This window comes from Typopeltis vanoorti, chromosome 24 (assembly GCF_054136105.1).
Source record: "Typopeltis vanoorti isolate ZY-2024b chromosome 24, IOZ_Tvanoo_1.0, whole genome shotgun sequence".
NCBI lineage: Eukaryota > Metazoa > Arthropoda > Arachnida > Uropygi > Thelyphonidae > Typopeltis > Typopeltis vanoorti.
The window spans coordinates 22980650-22999883 of NC_143572.1; the positions used below are offsets into that span (position 1 = coordinate 22980650).

At 35.7% G+C, this 19234-nt stretch overlaps 1 protein-coding gene across 1 annotated transcript in view; it reads left to right on the plus strand.

The window, feature by feature from the left end:
* gny (ALG6 alpha-1,3-glucosyltransferase garnysstan) overlaps positions 1–19234 on the plus strand; it is a 124567-nt gene that overhangs the window by 78147 nt on the left and 27186 nt on the right. The window contains exons 11-12 of the mRNA XM_090414126.1: positions 8929–8999; positions 10479–10547. Of these exons, the coding sequence (XP_090270252.1) occupies positions 8929–8999; positions 10479–10547 (140 nt within the window). The remainder of the gene's footprint in view (positions 1–8928; positions 9000–10478; positions 10548–19234) is intronic.

Genomic DNA, 19234 nt, shown 5'->3' on the forward strand with positions numbered 1-19234 from the left:
AAGAATTTTATAACGGCACAATACTCAATTTTAACCACGTCAAGGGATATAGACAACACTTTTGCTTCAGACAGCTGTATAAAAAAAAACTACTTGATAAAATGACTTGCAATTTCACATGGATGCTTATGACAAATGTATCAACTTAGGAAAAAAAAAATCTTGCAGATAGTGTTGCCATTTATGGTTGAGGCCAAGAACTTTTCATACCACCCACATAGGTAATATACTTTTCATTTTCACTTTCTCACTGTTCTCTCTTGCATCTTCTGATAACCATTTGATATTCTCTCTCATATACTAGTTAAGTTGTTCATATCTACAATCTCATTGACTTTGGTTTTCTGTTTTTCAATTGCATGCGCTATATTTTTAATTTTTGCTCATGAAAAACTTGAAGTTATAACCTGCTCATCAGTGGCATGTTTTTTGATAGTCACCATACCAAATAATATCCTACTTTTTGCAATCAACTTTACATGCCTGATTTTTGTTACTTACTTTCATGATTCTATGTTTTATTGTATCTCATTTATGCTGAATTTTCTTATCCTCTTTATGTTTCTTTAAATGCCTCTCAATATTCTATAATTCCTGTATTTTTTGTCTAATAATCAGCTTTAACTTTAAATTAAAGATGCCAAGAAATTATATTCGTGGTTGAATCCTTTATCCAGATGTAAGTTAGTAAAAAATTTGCATGTGAAGTTATCATCACAACTGGGCTACTTGTATATAGAGGCTAATGACTTAATATTAATTGCTTTAGTATCCCATAATTTATTTATTCATATGGTCCTCCTGTCCCTTAGGACAGGTTGAGCCCTCCTAAAGTATGTTATGATTGCTGATCCGTGTGTGTTCGCTGGCTGGTTTTCCAGTTCTGAGGGAAGAAAAACCCCAGTTTCTGGGTGAAAACAAAATCTCCACCTCCATATGAGGAAGGTTAATTCACCTTGTCTGTTTCCATATAAAGGTTCCTCATGTCATGGATAGGAATCGAACCGGGGTCTTTCCAACCAAAGGGCTTCATCTAGTATCCCATAATGCAACACACATATCCTTATGGACATGTATAATGCTATGCATTATATGAAGGGCTTCCCAGACCAGTTTCAGCCTTTATTGAGGCTTCATTAGTGGGAGTCAGACTCAGAAGTGATACCAAGGTTGAAATAATGCAGAATATACAAGTAACCCAGTTGTGATAATACTTCACACACAAATTTTTATTTGCTTACACTTGGATAAAGGATTACACCAAGAATATAATTTCTTGGCATCTTTAATTTATAGTATAGCCAAGTGAAAAAACTTTCAAACAGCTTTAACTTGGTGATTTTGGAAGTTAAATCATTTTCGATATCCTCTTTAGCAGGACAAGTCTTCTTATTCTCAACTTTGTTAACATTCTATTTCTTGTGCATTTTTAGTGCCATTTTATAAAAACACAAAAACGACAGTAAAGCAGATGAAAATCACCGGTTTTACACTAGTGCTAAAGACACTGACCACTCAGTGTAGCCTATTGTTCCTGACTGTTATCGTACTTTCTGTTTTTTCAGTGTTAATTTTCATACCACATTTGTTTTAGTAGTTAATTCAGTTTTAATTAAATAGTTCTTGGAAATTTTTGGCAAATTTATTTATTTTGATATCAGGTTTAACATCACTTTTCTTAATAATGTAATTAATATAGATGGTAATAGTATGAACCAATGGAGATAGTATGTGCTCTTGTCTTGCACTCAATTTTATATCAAACCATATAAAATAAAGTATACTCTATATATTACTCTGTATAATATCTCATTGGCATCCTAATTGTAACGTTTTGAACAGTTTTTCTCTTGGCACCATATGATAAACCTTTTCATATCCACAAAACTTAGATGCAGTCGCTTATTATATTCTCATCATTTTTCAACTATGGGTGTTAGAGTAAAAAATCATCCTGGCAACCTGTTTGACTCTGAAACCAGTTTTCTGTATTTCTCAAATTTTTCTTAACTTTTTTCAAGTATCCTTACCTAAATATTACTATGTGAACAGTCAACAGGGAAACTCCTAGCAAATTTACATTTAGTTTTATTTCAGTTTTTAGAGCTGATGTTATCATTGCTCTATTCCAAGTCATCTGGAATTCAAACTTCTGATTAGGCATTCTGAGCATTGAGCATTTCTGATTGAACACATCATCGAATTCCTGCCATGTACCCTTAAGGGGTGTACAGGATATGATAGTAATACATGAAATATTTACATCATTACTAACTTTCTATCTACAATTTTCCTATAAATCAGTCTGTTACTTGTCAAGACTCCAACATTATCAGATCTTATATTTCTATCATCTGAGGCACTTTGTACCATATCAATCCGCCTATATCTTGGTCTTCCTCTGGGTCATTTTCCTGCAAACCTGGCAGAGAACACTTGTTTTTCTAATCTTTCCTCACCCATTCTGTTTAAGTGACCATACCACCTGAGATTAGCTCTGCTAATGCTCTGGATTCTGACAATGTCAAGGTCTTTCCTAATATCCTCGTTTTTAATATGATATTGCCATTGATGCCATCTGTTCATGCCCCTAATCTTTCTAAGGCCTCTCATATCTGCTGTCTCTAGTTTTTGGGCAAGTGTTTTACTTCTGACTCAGCTCTCAGATCCATAAGTTAAAATTGGTGTGAACACTGTCTTGTATACAGCTAATTTAGTGTTCCGACTAATTTTTCTCTTATTCCATATGAATTTATTCATTTGACTTCCTACCATGCCAGCTTTGTTGATTCTGTTGTCTATTTCCATATTTAATTTATCATCCTCACTAAAAATTGTGCCTAAGTAGCTGAAATGTTTTACTTGTTGCACAGGTTCTCCATTCACAATGCACTTGACATTTTCAATGATTTTGCCTATTTTCATTGTCTTGTTGTTGCTGACCTTCATACCATATCTATTATATCAGTTATTCAATTTAGTCAGAGAATCTTGCAGACTTGTAGTGGATTTATTTAGAAGTATAACATCATCTGCATAAAGCAAAGAGTTAACGTTCTCCAATTTTGATATCAGGTTTAATACCACTTTCCTTCATAATGTGATCCATATAGAACAGAGAGGATAATGTACATCCTTGTCCGACACCAGATTTAACATCAAATCATCTTCCTGTACTTCCTTCAATTCTAGTTGCTGACTCACAACTCAAATAGACTAAGTATTGCTTGATATAATGCCCCATTGACACAATATAACTGTAGTCTCTTGGCACCTTGTCATATGCCTTTTCCAGATCTTTGTTATATTCCCATGATTTCTCAGCTATTTGTTGTAAAGTGAAGATCTGATCCTGACAGCCTCTATTTAACCTGAACCCAGCTTCTTCTTTCCAAGCTTTTCTTCCACAATTCTTCTCAACCGTTTCTCAAGTATACGTGCATAAATCTTACCAGGAACACTCAGTAGGGAAATACCTCTGTAATTTTCACATTTCAGTTTTATTTCCCTTTTTATATATGGGTACTATGAGAACTCTACTCCAATCATCAGGAATTTGTCCCTTCCAGGCTTTTTGAACTATGCAGTGCAGCCATTGTAAGACTTTTATACCTCCATTCTTCAGCAATTCTGGTCGAATATCATCTACCCCTGCTGCCTTTCCACATTTCAAGCACAATGATTGAGCACATTATAACATAATGATTTTTATCTAGCTTCCTTTCCACATTTCAAGTTTTGGGTGACTTTTCTACAAGTACTGAAATATACTTCTGATTGCATTTTATGATTTTGTCTCAGTTTGTCATTTAATTTTTTTTTAAAGCATTTTATCTATGCATCTGAAATATTATTGTTATTATTTTTTTTTTTTTTTAGTTTTTATGTCACATTTAATGTCTATGATGTTCATTTTACAGTACATTTCTTTCCTGTATTTCTGAGTGTATGCAATAGCCAGAACATTTGATACCATTTATGATATTTATCTTCTCTATTCTTCCCTGAGTCTTCTCATGAATTTTGTTTAACTCGTTTACACATAATTATATATAAAATGGCCTGGTTGGCTGAATGGTTACCGTATCTGCTCTCCAGCCAAAAGGCTAAAGGTTTGAATCCCGCCATTGATGTTTGTGATTGTCTGTGAAAATACTAGTTGTGGTGGGTGGTAGATGGTGTTGATGTAGTTGCAGTTCATTGTAGATGGTGGATTGAGAGTTATAGAGCAAGTACTCTTCCACAATGAGTCTGTGGACTCCCTGGAGGTATCATGCGATAAATAAAATTTTAAAAAATAAAAAATAAAAATATTAGCTTTTTACGTTTCTTTATTCTCTCAGGATACATGCTAAACAACTTGCCAGAAACTTTATAATTTCTTCTTCTCAAGGACTGCTGCTTGAAGACGTAGAATTCACCACGAAGTACTAATTTTTCTATCATAGTCCACATCTTCACCACATGCCTTCCTTATTGAATTAGTCAGTTTTATTTTATTTTTTTTTTTGTCACTGCACTTCTAAGATTTGGCTTTTGCTTTCAAACTGTTTCATTTTTTTTTTTTTTTCTTGAGTAATATTTGTATTATCAGGATAGTGAAAAGAGCTCATTTGAGGCTATTTATTGTGAGATTGTGACTAGCAGAACAAATATACAGTTGGGTGCTGTTATAGACCAGGCTATGGAATAGATGGTGGAGATAGTATGCATAAACAAATTGATGAAATGAGTGGAAGGAGGGTAATTATTATGGGGGATTTCAGCTATGGTAACATTGATTGGAAGGAGGAGAGGACAAATGTGAGGAAGGAACTGGATTTTATTCAATTATTAAGGGATAACTATCTGAGACAGCATGTAATAGAAAATACTAGGGATTTTGAGAGTGCTTGACCTGATAATAGCATCTGAGAATTTGACTGTAATGAATATGACCATGTTGCCACCTATTGGTGAGAGTGATCATAAGGTCTTGTCCTGGGAAGTGGCTAAAGGTGTGGAATTTTCGATTAAGACAGGGTATATGTGGAATTACCGTGCTGGCAAGTATGACAAGCTTAGGAAATTGCTTGGTTCAGTGCCATGGCATTAAAACTGCAAGGACTGGATGTCGATAGAACATGGGAAGTGGTCAAGGAGCATTTACAGGAGGTTATGACTGATTGTATACCTAGGATCCGAATAGTAAAACAAGTAGGGGTTAAATGGATGAATAACACCATTAAGCTTGAGCTGCAAAAAAAGAAACAACTGTAGAGGGAATTTAAAGAGAAAGGTGACCTGCAGGCACATGAATGGTATAAAGCGCAGGCCAGAAGGGTAACGAGTGTGGTAAAAAAAGCAAAAGCGGATTATGAAAGGAAACTAGCTATGCAAGCTAAAGAGAATCCCAAATAGTTCTTTAAATATGCTGCAAGCAAAAAAAAAAAAAAAAAAAAAAAAACTGTACACGGCAGAATGATTTTAAGGAATGCCGATGGTAAGGAGGTCACTGAATCAGTCAATATAGTGGAATTACTGAGTGAGCACTTTGCAAGAGTATGTCATCTGGGTGGTGACACTGAAAGAATGAAGGAACCATTAGTTTATATGGGAATTGTGATGAATGAAGTGGTGGTCTGAATGTGATGAATGAGTGGAAATGAAATAGTCTATTACAGAACTTTAATGTGAATACATCTGTGGGATTGGATGGTATACTGGCATGGGTCTTATGTGAAGCGGCTAAAGAATTATCAGTGCCCTTGACCATGTTGTTTAATCTGAGTCTCGGGTCTGGTTTAGTCCCGAAGGTGTGGAAAGAAGGGAAAATAGTTTCACTGCATAAAGGAGGATCCAAGACTACTGTTGCAAATTACCGACTGATCAGCATATCAGGAGTCGTTGTCAAGGTCATGGAGAAAATAGTCAAGGAAAAAATACAGGAATGGATTGATGAAAATGAGATACTGTACGGGGGACAGCATGGCTTTGTGAAGGGGTAGATCATGCCTCAGTAGCTTGCTCAAATTTTTATAACATAGTGACGGCTGAACTGGATAAGAGTAATGGGTTTACAGTGATACTGCTGGACCTGGTTAAGGCCTTTGACAGGATACCACATGGAATTCTAATCCGTAAACTGCAACATATGGGAATGGATATAGGGTTGGTGAGATGGATAGGTGGGTCGTTGATGGAGAGATATCAGAGAGTAGTTTATTCAGGAGTAGAATCCAAAAGACGGCCTGTGACTAGTGGTGTGCAACAGGATTCTGTTCTTAGACCATTGCTGTTTAATTTGTTCATTAACAATATAGGGAAGGATCTAAGAGGAACGGTTCATGTGTTCACTGATGATGCAAAGTTGGGTAGGGCAATAGTGAATGCAGAAGATGTCAAAATCTTGCAGGATGATTTGGATAGATTGGAGTTCTGGGCTAAGGAAAATGGATGTCAATTTAATGTGACAAAATGTAAGGTTATGCATTTTGGGGTGAAAAGATTAGCAGCAATATACTACATCGGTGGAACTGTACTCCAGGAGATTGATGAGGGCAGGAACTTGGAAGTGTTGGTGGATAGGGAAATGAAGTCTAGGGGACACATTGCAAAAGTGGCTAAATCAGCTCATCAAATCACTTGGTTACTGAAAAACACTTTGACGAGCAGGGAAAAGCAAGTTGTTGTTCCTCTATACCGAGTGCCTTGATAAGACCTCATCTCGACTACTGTGCCCAGATTTGGTCACCTAGGTTTCTTCTTGATGGGGAGGAGGAGGTGGAGAGGATCCAGAGGCGAGTGACCAAGATGATAGCAGGTCTATAGAATGAATCTTATGAGAACAGGTTGAAGATTTGTGTGTTGCAGAAATTGGTTGATAGGCGGAAAAGGGGAGATATGATTGAGACATTCAAATTGCTGAAGGGTTTCTATAGGATTAATTCAGAGGATATTTTTGAGATCAGGACTGGTGGTGGGAGAACTAGGGGACATCTATGGAAGCTGGGCAAGAGTGTAGTTAGCAAGGGTGTTAGAGCTGGGTTATTTACTTTTAGAGTGGTAAATGAGTGGAATAAGCTGCCAGAGTCTGTTGAAGATACTATGACAGTGAATGAGTTCAAGGCAAGGTGTGATAGATACTTGTGAGAATGTCGAATAGTTGTGTGGACATGATGTTTAGGGCCTCCCTTGATGAGTCTAAGGACTCCCTGGAGTTGCCCATAATAATAGTAATAAATAGATACTACTCAAAAACTAAATACATTTACCGCTGAAAATTCTTTTCTTTTCTTTTTAAACTTTTGTACATGTGTTTCTTTTCACTGTACCACTCATTTTTATCTTGTTCAAAACTAAATGATCACTTTATATTTCATATCCTCTGTATATTCTTGTACCCTGAACATTTGCTTATCTCATTAGGCTGAATTTAGAAACAATCTGGAAAAAATGTGACTGAACTGATTTTTGCAATATGTGTAGATTTTCTGATCACAGTGGGAAGTTTCTTGAATATCTTTGAGGAGTAATTTACTATTTTGAGAAGAGGTCCACCTATGTACAACAAGAATAGTGTTTGCTATAGTGAATTTTCCCAAGAATAGTGTTATGCCATTGTGTCTTGATTTTCAATAGAGATAAGTTTGTTATAATGGTGTGTCTAGAAGTTATTTCTTACAAAATAATATGCTTCTGGAATGAACTGTTTTATCTCTTAAAAGTGCATAATTTATTTAAAAAAAAAAAAAAAAAGATGAAGTATCATGGGCATTAGTTAAATGCTGTACAGTTTAAATTTCACCTGAAAGAAATGATATGGTGTGAAATATTTTTTGCATCTGAGATCAACCATTATAAAGATATTTTGAGATTGCACTATATAAGAAATCATTCTTGTGCTCTCTCTCTAATAACGATATTGTCAATAGATACAGGAACACATTTTCATTATGGTGGCTTTTTTTTAAATAACATTCTACCATTTTCATCATCACTGACATTTTTTCTTTTATTTAAAAAAAAAAAACATGCATTTTTTATGTGAATCCCCATCCAGAAGGTTAAAAACTTGTAGTATGTGAGCTGCAGATGGAATAAGAATTAGTTAATGTGGAAACCCTACTCCTCTTGCAGTCGAACAAAATTTTTTTATACCATTCTGTCTTCAATAAGTTGGATGCTGCAGTTAATGCCTGGAGTCATCATGTAGTAAGAACATCATCTAATAACACTTTTTTTCGGTTTTCTATGAGACTGTAATTGCACAATGTTACAGTTTTCATTGTTATTATTTGTTTATAACATAAATTGGTTCCAGCATTTTAAATTAATTATTCAAAAAACTTTATTTTTTTGCTGCCTTTATCTCTACCCATCCATAATACTTGTGAGCTATAGATTTGACTTTGTGGTTTATTTAATATTATCTTACAAGTTGATTAAAAAAATATTCTCTTCTGTATTCATGACATCTGCAAGACAGAAGATAAAAACTTTTCGAATAGGTGGGAATAAGGGGGGGGGACAAGCCTTCTTGATGATTGTAGATCTGTGGTTGTGATACATTTTGTCGTATAATTTGTACAAGCAACATCTATCATGGATGCTTCTTCAACAGAATTCTAGATGCTTTTGTGGTCGTGCTTGTGTGTGGGAGGGGGGGAATCCTACAAATTGGAGACATCGTGTTTTGGTCTTCCTCCTTAAAGAGAATACGCAGTTTCTGGGTGAATCATAGAGTTGCTTAATCTAAAATTAATAATTGTTGTTGTTATTATTTCATTCTCTAAAATGAAAGCTACACATTCATCTCTGATATTAACACTACATTTATCTCTCTCTCTCTCTCTCTCTCTCTCTCTCTCTCTATATATATATATATATATATATATATATATATATATAAAATAAAATGTGTTTAATATTAATTTTTTTTTTTTTTAGATAAACTCATCTTTGATGTTCTTTCTGTTCTCTTTCCAAGTTCATGAAAAAAGCATCCTGTTAGTAGCTCTGTAAGTAAATGCATTTATTAATTAATATATCCTCCTATTTAGAATAGTATATCTATTTCTTTACAAGAGTAGATCTTTAAAATAGCTTTAAAAGTGTATGTAGAAAGGCATTATTTCTGTTGGCAGTTCATATTGAGTTTTTAGCAGTTTTGATTCATAAGACAGTTAAAAGAAACTAAAACACATAAATAAAACTAATACACATACTGGCTCTAGCTGCTATGTGTATTATTACTACTAATAATACACACCAGCCACTGCATTAGAAATTTTTATTTAATACCATGTTTGTCCTCTTTTAGCCTAAATTATAGCACACATGTGGTTTGGCATAGATTCCACAAAGTGTTAGATTGTATCTATGTATACAACATCAGGTGTTCATCAGACTGTTCTTTAACTGGCTCAGATTTTATGGAAGAGGACTTTGCTCCCAGATCTGTTTTTCTAATATGTCCCATACATTCTTGATGGGTTCAGATCTAGGCTTTGTGGTGGTCAGGGAATCTAGTGGAAGTTGCTATCATGCTCGCTGAACCCTGCTGAACAATTCTTGTACGATGGACTATAGAGTTTTCATCCATGAAACAACAATCATCTGCTAAATAAAAAATCAACATTGTAGAATGGACATGATCAGCAACAGTGTTCAGATATTCCTTGGAGGACACCCAACCTTCCAGCAATATCAGGGACCTCTTCTGTACCAACAGATCATGTCCCACACCATGACACTAGTATATAATGTAAAAAGCAAAACACCTGGTAAAACTCCAAAACCTTGAGTTTTACAAGGCAAGTTTGCTTCATTTGGGCTTCTGCCAAACTCTGTGCCTACCTTCGATACAGAACAAGGTGCTCTATGACTTGTTGGACCACATGACTTTTTTTTTAGTCTTCTAGTGTCCAGTCAGTCTTCCTGACACCACTGTAGATGAACTTCCTGGTTCTTCACAGAAATCAGTAGCTTCTGTATAGGCATGGGACTGCCAGTACTGATCCTCTTTAATTTCTTTCACATAGTTCAGTGAGATATGGGTCATTATTATTATATGGTAGTCCATTGAGTTCCCAAACTCATTGCAAGATGCAACATCACTTCATATTGCACTAAGTAGTCTACCTTGCAAATGTCTCTGCCTTTTAAAATTGCATGTGTTTTCTGGCCACTTTACCTATTCTGTAGAGTAAAAAAAAAAAAAAAAAAACCCTACCCACCTTCATATAAGACCACCTCTTTATATATTTTACTTAAATGCTAAAAGGTTTACCATATTCAATATATAGTTTCTGGTTATAATAACATAAAGCATATAAGGATTCAATTAGCCTTTGATCTATCAGGATTCATTATTGACTTTTGTATATTTTGGATAAAAAAAATCATTCTGTTTAAAAGTTTTTTTTTTTTTCCTTTCTTCCTCTCTTCCCTCTTGATATCATTATCAAAGTGTTCATTATTATATTTTTGTTTTCCAGTCCAGCAATATTACTATTGGATGATCATCCTTTGATCACAACATGGTTCGTATCGGTTTCTACTTTCAGGTGAGTACTGTATTCATAGTTGACATTTATAATTTATGTACCATATTTTTTTGTTTATAAGATACCCCCCATGTATAAGACAAACCCTACTTTTTCAAACCCAAAATTAAGAAATCAATATTTTAAACATAAAACAGAACACATTTCATATTTTTTTTTAAATATTCAAAGTATATTTAGTAATTAGGTAATATTTTTAAGATACATACTAAGAAATTATGCATCACTCTCAGTTCTGGGCATATCATTTTCTTCATTACTATTAGTTCCAGACATATCACTTTCTTCAACCTCTACTGCATTACTGCTGTCTTCTGAGTCACTGTCTATATATATGAGATCATCCTCAGTTCCATCCATGGCATTGCTGATTCCACATTTCTTGAAGGACTTCACAACCATGACTTGCTTAACTCCATTCCATGAGTTTAGGACCAATTTGCATACCTCAGTAATGGCTAATTTTTTCATTCTTCAAGTTATTACCTGTTTTTGCATCCATGCTTCCATACTTCAAGGATATCTTTTATTCCAGTTTTCATGTCACCTTTATCATCTCTAACTCCTTTTACTGCACTCTTTCTTCCATTTCTGAGCTTCTTCAACCACATTCAGAATATCTTGCCATCTTCTTGATATTTATTTTCTATGTTCTTGCCAAAGTCCTCCCATGACTTTTGTTTAGCCAGTTTACACGGTGTTTAGCTTTCTTACATTTGTCTCTGTATTCTCTAAGAGCACAAGCTGACTTATTTGCCAGGAACTTTTGATATGCTTTCTTCTTTTCCTTCACTGCCTCTTTAACTTCCTGTGTCACCATGGAGTTCTGATTTTTCTATCATCAGATAGATTTTTCAGAACCTCACCACATGTCTCTCTGGCTGAATCAATCAGTGTTTTCTTCGGGGCTTGCCACTGAATCTCCAAGGTTTGGTTCCTGCTCTCAAACGCTTTCATTTTTTCTTCAATAAGTTTTGTGTATTTTAGTCTACAGTTCACATCTGCGAGCTGCTCAACTTTTATTCTCTTTAAAACTTTCTTACATGTTCTTCTTTTCAATATCAATTTTATCCTGCTCAAGACTAATGATCACTTCCAATTTCAAATCCTCTGTACAGTCTGGTGTCCTGCACCAGTGAGAAAACATCACTATCAGCAATAACATAGTCAATGAGACTTTTCTTATTCCTTGCCTCTTCTCTCCATGTGAATTTGAGCAAATTTTTATGTTGGAACATGGTGTTAGTAATAACCAGTCCATGCTCTTAGCAGAAATCCAACAGGTATTTGCCATTATTATTAGCTTTGCTCTTTTCTCCAAATTTTCCCAAAATATTTTTGTATGTCTGACAATCATTTCCTACTCTGCTATTTAAATCCCCAACAAGAACCAACTTTTCCTTTTTCATTGTGTCAGCTGCTTTCTCTAAACCCTCAAAAAATTCCTCCACTTCTACCTTAGTAGAACCTTCTGTGGGACAGTAGGCACAAATAAGTCTCATTGTCCAGTTCCCCCATTCTCATATTTGCCCACATCACTCTATTTGAGACTGCCCGCCATTCAAGAAGATTAGCCTCGTATCTAGTGTTGAATACTATGGCTACTCCTTCTTTTCCTTGATTGTCATTGCCTGAATATAACATTTTGTTTTTATTGCTCAGGAAGATCTCACCAGTTTTTGTCTTTTTTGTTTCAGTCAGCCCTATTATGCTGATCTGGTACTTATCCAATTCCTCAGCTAGCTCCATTTCTTTTCCATTCAGGCTTCTTATGTTGATAGTACCAATCTTGAACTCTGGTGATGTTGAGTTGGGGTCTGTGTTAGGATATGTTCCAGTAGCTGACTTTTTTGCTGTTTGCTCTGACGAAAACAACAGGGGCTTTGTTTAATTGAGCGATGCCCCAGGTAATAACATGAAATTCTGTCATGTTGTACCATCATTTTATATTGTGGTTTAAGCAAATAAGAATACCATTTGGTCAGCTAAATCCCAAATTGTCAGCCCATCCTCATTCATTCAGTATCCAGGTAGATACCTAACAGGGTGCACTATGAGAAGGTGAGGATTGGACATTAGGTCAGAAGGCTATGTCGAGGGTTCTCCTCTCAGTTATACAGCTTTTATCCTTAAGCACCCTGCTGTCATCCATTAAAATCTTAATTTATGAATTTTTATTCATCATCATCAGTTGCATCAGTCTTGGGACTGGCTCAGCAGCAATTTCCTCCATTCCGCTCTGTCATTGGCCTTCTTCTTAACCTCCTGGTAACTCCTCAAACCCGTGCTGTCTTTGACTTGGTCAAGAAAGCTTTTCCTTAGTCTGCCTCTTCTTCTTTCCCCCTCTATTTTGCCTTCAGTTATTCTTTTCATAAGTCCATCATGTCAAAGTATAAAAGTACATGTCCAAACCACCTATCCCTTCTAATTTTGATTGATTTAATTAGAGTTCTTGTTTCATTTATCTCTCTCAGAACTTGTTGGTTTGATTTTTTTTCTGATTTTTATTAGAATTTATAAAATTAAAATTTATTAGAATGTGACTGACCAGCTATATGGAAGATGGACATATTCTTTGTAGGCATCTTATAATAGTAGAAAACTATTTCTTGAAAGAGTGATGGGTGGCAGTTAATTATGTGGAAAAATTTAATGTTTTGATGCATCAAAGGGGGTATGTAGGATACTATAATAATATCTTGTAAACCCCTTAACTTATACGCTGTTGAGTTATTATTAGCTTCCTATAAAACAGTTTTTTTTTTTTTTTTTTGAAGCATGCTATCTCCAGGTCTCTAAATTGTTAGATATTACTTTCTGCTTCTAAAGCACCTACTGTCCGACCACAAATGTGAGAACCCTGGCTGGCAGATTGCCAAGAGAAGTCAATTCATGTTGAAGGGGAGAAAGGAATAAGGCGATGTACGAATTCGTCACCAACACGTGAAATCACGTTTTATGCGTAAAATTTTCCAATTGCTGTACAAGCAAAATAGTTACCTCTTTAAAAACTAGAATTTTCATAAAAGAAAAGCTAATTTTCTTGCATATAATAATAAACAATCATCTCACAAAACAAATTGATTACCCTATTATTGGAATAGATTCGCTTTCTGCTGCTGCCATGCGCAGAAGTGTCGAGGGGTCTTGCATCTTTGGTCGGACAGTAACACATCAATTTTTGAGCTTTTTAAAATGTTATAATCACAGAATCTTCTGGTCAAAGACCCATCTTTTATACCATTTTAAATTTGAGCACATATTTAAAGACTGTGCAGAAGCGCTACAACATCACTAACTTGAATCAGATGACTGTTTCCTTACCAAAAATATAGAAAGTGTGAGCTTTATTAATTGTAAATGGTAATGTTTATATATGTATCGACTTTGTATCTACAGTACTGTGTGACTCCCTTTGGTTGGAAAGATCTGGGTTCGATTCCCATCAATGATGTGAAGAACCTTTATCTGGTCCCTTTCGATGAAAGGTGAATTAGCCGGTCTCCTATGGAGGTGTGTGTGTGGGGGGGGGATTCATCTTGAAACTTAGGTTTTTCATCCCCCAGAACAGCAAACCGACCCCATGAACACACGGTATTAGTCATGAATACATCTGAGCCATACACTGTGTACTGTTCTGAGCCAGGATGAAATTGATGGGGGGTTGAGGAAAGCAATGGTGAACTACCCTTTAAAAATCTCACTAGGAACACTTCGTGGGCAATGCCTACAAAGTCACCTAGGGTCAGAAACAAAAACAACTGAAAGAGAAAAATGTAGTCACCACTGTGTGACTACATGTGACTCATATCTCTTGAAATCCACTATTGTTATTCTGCCTTTTTTTGAATTTCAAGTTATACTGAAGATAATCTTTTATGTGGCTCCCACCCACGAAAGGTTTGTTTGTTATTAGCACACCCACAATACATTAGTACTGTGGGTGTGTGCTAAGGATTTTTATTTATTTACTTTATATAATTTTTTGTATTTTTTAAATTTATTTTTTGCATAGTCTGGAAAGAATGATCTGGATCAAATGTGGAACTTTTTTCAAGCCATTCAGACCTTCAATATTATTATTATGTAACACCTCCAGGGAGTCCAAAGACTCATTGAGGGAGAGCACCTATTCTACAACTGTCTCCACCTCAATCCACCAACCACAACCACATCAGTGCCATCTACCACCCACCACCAACATCACTAGACAATCACAAACATCCATGCCTGCAGTAGGATTCAAACCCTCAGCCTTTGGCTGGAGCTAACCACTTGGCCAGTCAGGTTTGCATAAAAGGCATTAGTAACTTAGTTTGTTAACTTGAATGTAGTTTTTAACTTTCCACCAAAAAAATCTTTTTTTTTTTTATTTTATTATATTAAGTACTCTTCTCCTTCTCTCCACCATTTACACTACCTTTATTTTATTCTTTGTTTTGTATGGGAATCTTACAGTTAAGATTTAGGAAATTTGCACATAAATCTGGAATGCTAATTGACATTAAACAGTTTAGGAGACTATATTCAGAATGGTAATAAATATTTTGAATTGTTTGAAAAAATGCCTTAAAAGAATGGTGTACTGATGCAAATCCATCATCATCATCATCAAATTCCTGACATGTACCCTCAAGGGGTGTACAGGATATGACAGTACTACATGAAAAAATTACATCATTACTAACTTCCTATCTACAATTTTCCTCCAAATCAGTCTGTTACTTGTCAAAACCCCAACATTATCAGATCTTATATTTCTATCGTCTAAGGCACTTTGTACCGTATCAATCCACCTATATCTTGGTCTTCCTCTGGGTCGTTTTCCTGCCAACCTGGCAGAGAACACTTGTTTTGCTAATCTTTCCTCTCCCATTCTATTTAAGTGACCATACCATCTGAGATTAGCTCTGCTAATGCATTCCTGGATGCTGACAATGTCAAGTTCTTTCCTAATATCCTCATTTTTAATATGATATTGCCATTGATGCCATCTGTTCATGCCTCTAATCTTTCTCAGGACTCTCATATCTGTGGTCTCTAGTCTTTGGTCAAGTATTTTACTTCTGACCCAGCTCTCAGATCCATAAGTTAAAATTGGTTTGAACACAGTGTTGTATACAGCTAATTTAGTGTTCCGACTAATTTCTTTCTTATTCCATATGAATTTATTCAATTGACTTCCCACGATACCAGCTTTGCTGATTCTGTTGTCTATTTCTATATTTAGTTTACCATCTTCAGTAAAAATTGTGCCTAAGTAGCTGAAATGTTTTACTTGTTCCACAGGTTCTCCATTCACAACACAGCTGACATTTTCAATGATTCTGCCTATTTTCATTGTCTTTGTCTTTTTATTGCTGACCTTCATACCATATCTATTACAACAGCTATTCAATTTAGTAAGAGAATCTTGCAGACTTCTAGCGGATTTATTTAGAAGTATAACATCATCCGCATAAAGCAAAGAGCTGACATTAACATCTCCAATTTTGATAGCAGGTTTAATACCACATTCCTTCATAATGTGATCCATATAGATAATGAATAACAGAGGGGATAATGTACATCCTTGTCTCACACCAGATTTAACATTAAACCATCTTCCTGTACTTCCTTCAATTCTAACTGACTCACAACTCAAATAAAGACTAAGTATTGCTTGATATAATGCCCCATTGACACCATATAACTGAAGCGTATTGAATAGCTTCTCTCTTGGCACCTTGTCATATGCTTTTTCCAAATCGACAAAACTTAAATACAGATCTTTGTTATATTCCCATGCTTTCTCGACTATTTGTCGTAAAGTGAAGATATGATCCTGACAGCCTCTATTTGGCCTGAATCCAGCTTGTTCTACACCAAGCTTTTCTTCCACAATTCTTCTCAACCGTTTCTCAAGTATACTTGCATAGATCTTGCCAGGAACACTCAGTAGGGAAATACCTCTGTAATTCTCACATTCAGTTTTATTTCCCTTTTTATATATGGGTACTATGAGAGCTCTACTCCAATCATCGGGAATTCGTCCCTCTGTCCAGGCTTTCTGAACTATGCAGTGCAGCCATTGTAAGACTCTTATACCACCATACTTCAGCATTTCTGGTCGAATATCATCGACTCCTGCTGCCTTTCCACATTTCAAGCCTTTGATGGCTTTTTCTACTTCAAGTATGGATATGTATTCCTGACTGCATGCCTGGTCAGTGTTTTTTATCACTGTGCTGTCATCACTGCTTGTTTCATTTAGCAGTTTTTCAAAGTAATTACTCCATACTTCAAGGATATCTTTTTCTCCTGTTTTCATTTCACCTTTATCATCTCTAATTCCTTTTACAGCACTCTTTCCTCCATTCCTAAGCTTCTTCAACAACCTCCAGAATATTTTGCCACCTTCATGACATTTATTTTCTATATTCTTGCCAAAGTCCTCCCATGACTTTTGTTTAGCTAGTTTTACACACTGTTTAGCTTTCTTACATTTGTCTCTGTATTCTGTAAGAGTAAAAGCTGACTTATTTGCCAGGAACTTTTGATATGCTTTCTTCTTTTCCTTCACTGCCTCTTTAACTTCCTGTGTCCACCAGGGAGTTCTGATTTTTTTATCCTTGCACACAACCTCACCACATGCCTCTCTGGCAGAATCAATCAATGTTTCCTTCAGAGTTTGCCACTGAATCTCCAAGGTTTGATTCCTGTTCTCAAACTCTTTCATTTTCTTTTCAATAATATTTCTGTATTTTAGTCTACAGTTCACATCTGAGAGCTGCTCAACTTTTATTCGCTTTAAAACTTTCTTACATGTTATTCTTTTCAATATGAAATTTAATTTTATCCTGCTCAAGACTAAATAGTGATCACTTCCAATTTCAAATCCTCTGTACACTCTGGTGTCCTGCACCAGCGAGAAAACATCACTATCAACAATAACATAGTCAATGAGACTTTTCTTATTCCTAGCCTCTTCTCTCCATGTGAATTTGTGCACATTTTTATGTTGGAACATGGTGTTAGTAATAACCAGTCCATGTCCTGAGCAGAAATCCAACAGATATTTGCCATTATTATTAGCTTTGCTCTTTTCTCAAAATTTTCCCAAAATATTTTTGTATGTCTCACAATCATTTCCTACTCTGCTATTTAGATCTCCAACAAGGACCAATTTTTCATTTTTCATTGTGTCAGTTGCTTTTTCTAAAGCCTCAAAAAATTCCTCCACTTCTACCTTAGTAGAACCTTCTGTGGGACCATAGGCACAAATAAGTCTCATTGTCCAGTTCCCCATTCTCATATTTGTCCACATTACTCTACTTGAGACTGACTGCCATTCAAGAAGATTAGCCTCGTATTTTGTGTTGAATACTATGGCTACTCCTTCTTTTCCTTGATTGTCATTGCCTGAATATAACATTTTGTATTTATTGCTCAGAAAGATCTCACCAGTTTTTGTCTTTTTTGTTTCAGTCACCCCTATTATGTCGATCTGGTACTTATCTAATTCCTCAGCTAGCTCCATTTCTTTGCCATTCAGGCTTCTTACGTTGATAGTACCGATCTTTAACTCTGGTGATGTTGAGTTGGGGTTTGTTTTCAGATTTGTTCCAGTAGCTGACTTTTCGCTGTTCGCCCTGGTTCCCTGGCGAAAACAACGTGGGCCTTGTTTAACCGGGCGACGCCCCAGCCGGCATGAAATTTTGTCATGTTGTACCATCATTTTTTATGTTGGTTTAACCAATAAGAATACAATTTGGTCGGCTAAATCCCAAATTGCCAGCCCATCCTCGTTCGTTCAGTATCAAAGTAGATACCCAACAGGGTGCACCACGAGAAGGTGAGGATTGGACATTAGGTCAGAAGCCCTGGTCGGTTCTCCGCATTCCTTTAAAGGCTATGTGGAGGTCTCCTCTCAGTTATACAGCTTTGACCCTTAAGCACCCCTGATGCAAAACCAGCATGCACAATTCAGAATATTGTAATAGTATGGTGATACACCACTGTTACTTGCATGGGGGGGCTGGGGGAAAGACCTGCCATTTAGTTAGCTTAGTATCTCCATGGATTCTATTGATGAGATCTCAGTAAGGGTCAAAGCTGTTTTGGTTAGTGACTTTTCCTGTGAATGCAAGGCATTTTACATGCCTGAGATGGAAGTGTGCCATGCATTGTGGAATACTAGGGCAACAATTAGAGTAGCCTAGTCATGAGGATACTTCATTGTAAAGAAGGATGTAAACAACAATACAATCCCTTGTTAGGTATAATTTATTTAGCATCCATATAAACAGTAAAAGAAACAATCAGAACAGGGTATTAGTTCCTCTAATACAGTTATATTAGGTCCTCTTATACAGTTAGGATTTCATCATTTTTTATCTTCATAATGCAATTTCATTAGAAAATAATTACATACTAAGCTTCGTCTGTGTAATCTACAATAGAGGATGTTATGGATCCATCCATATTTTATACCAAATATAGAAACTTAATAGTTTTGAAATTTACCAGAGAGTTATGAGAATATAACTTTGATGTGCTTAAGATGAGTTCTGCCCAGAACATATATGAACACCTTTTATTACTGCTTAAATTAGGTTTCATTAATCTGACAACTGTTTCAAACTTTTGATTCTCATCAGAGACCAAGCAAAAACCCTGTTTTCAATGTAATCAAAGCCTTTCAACTC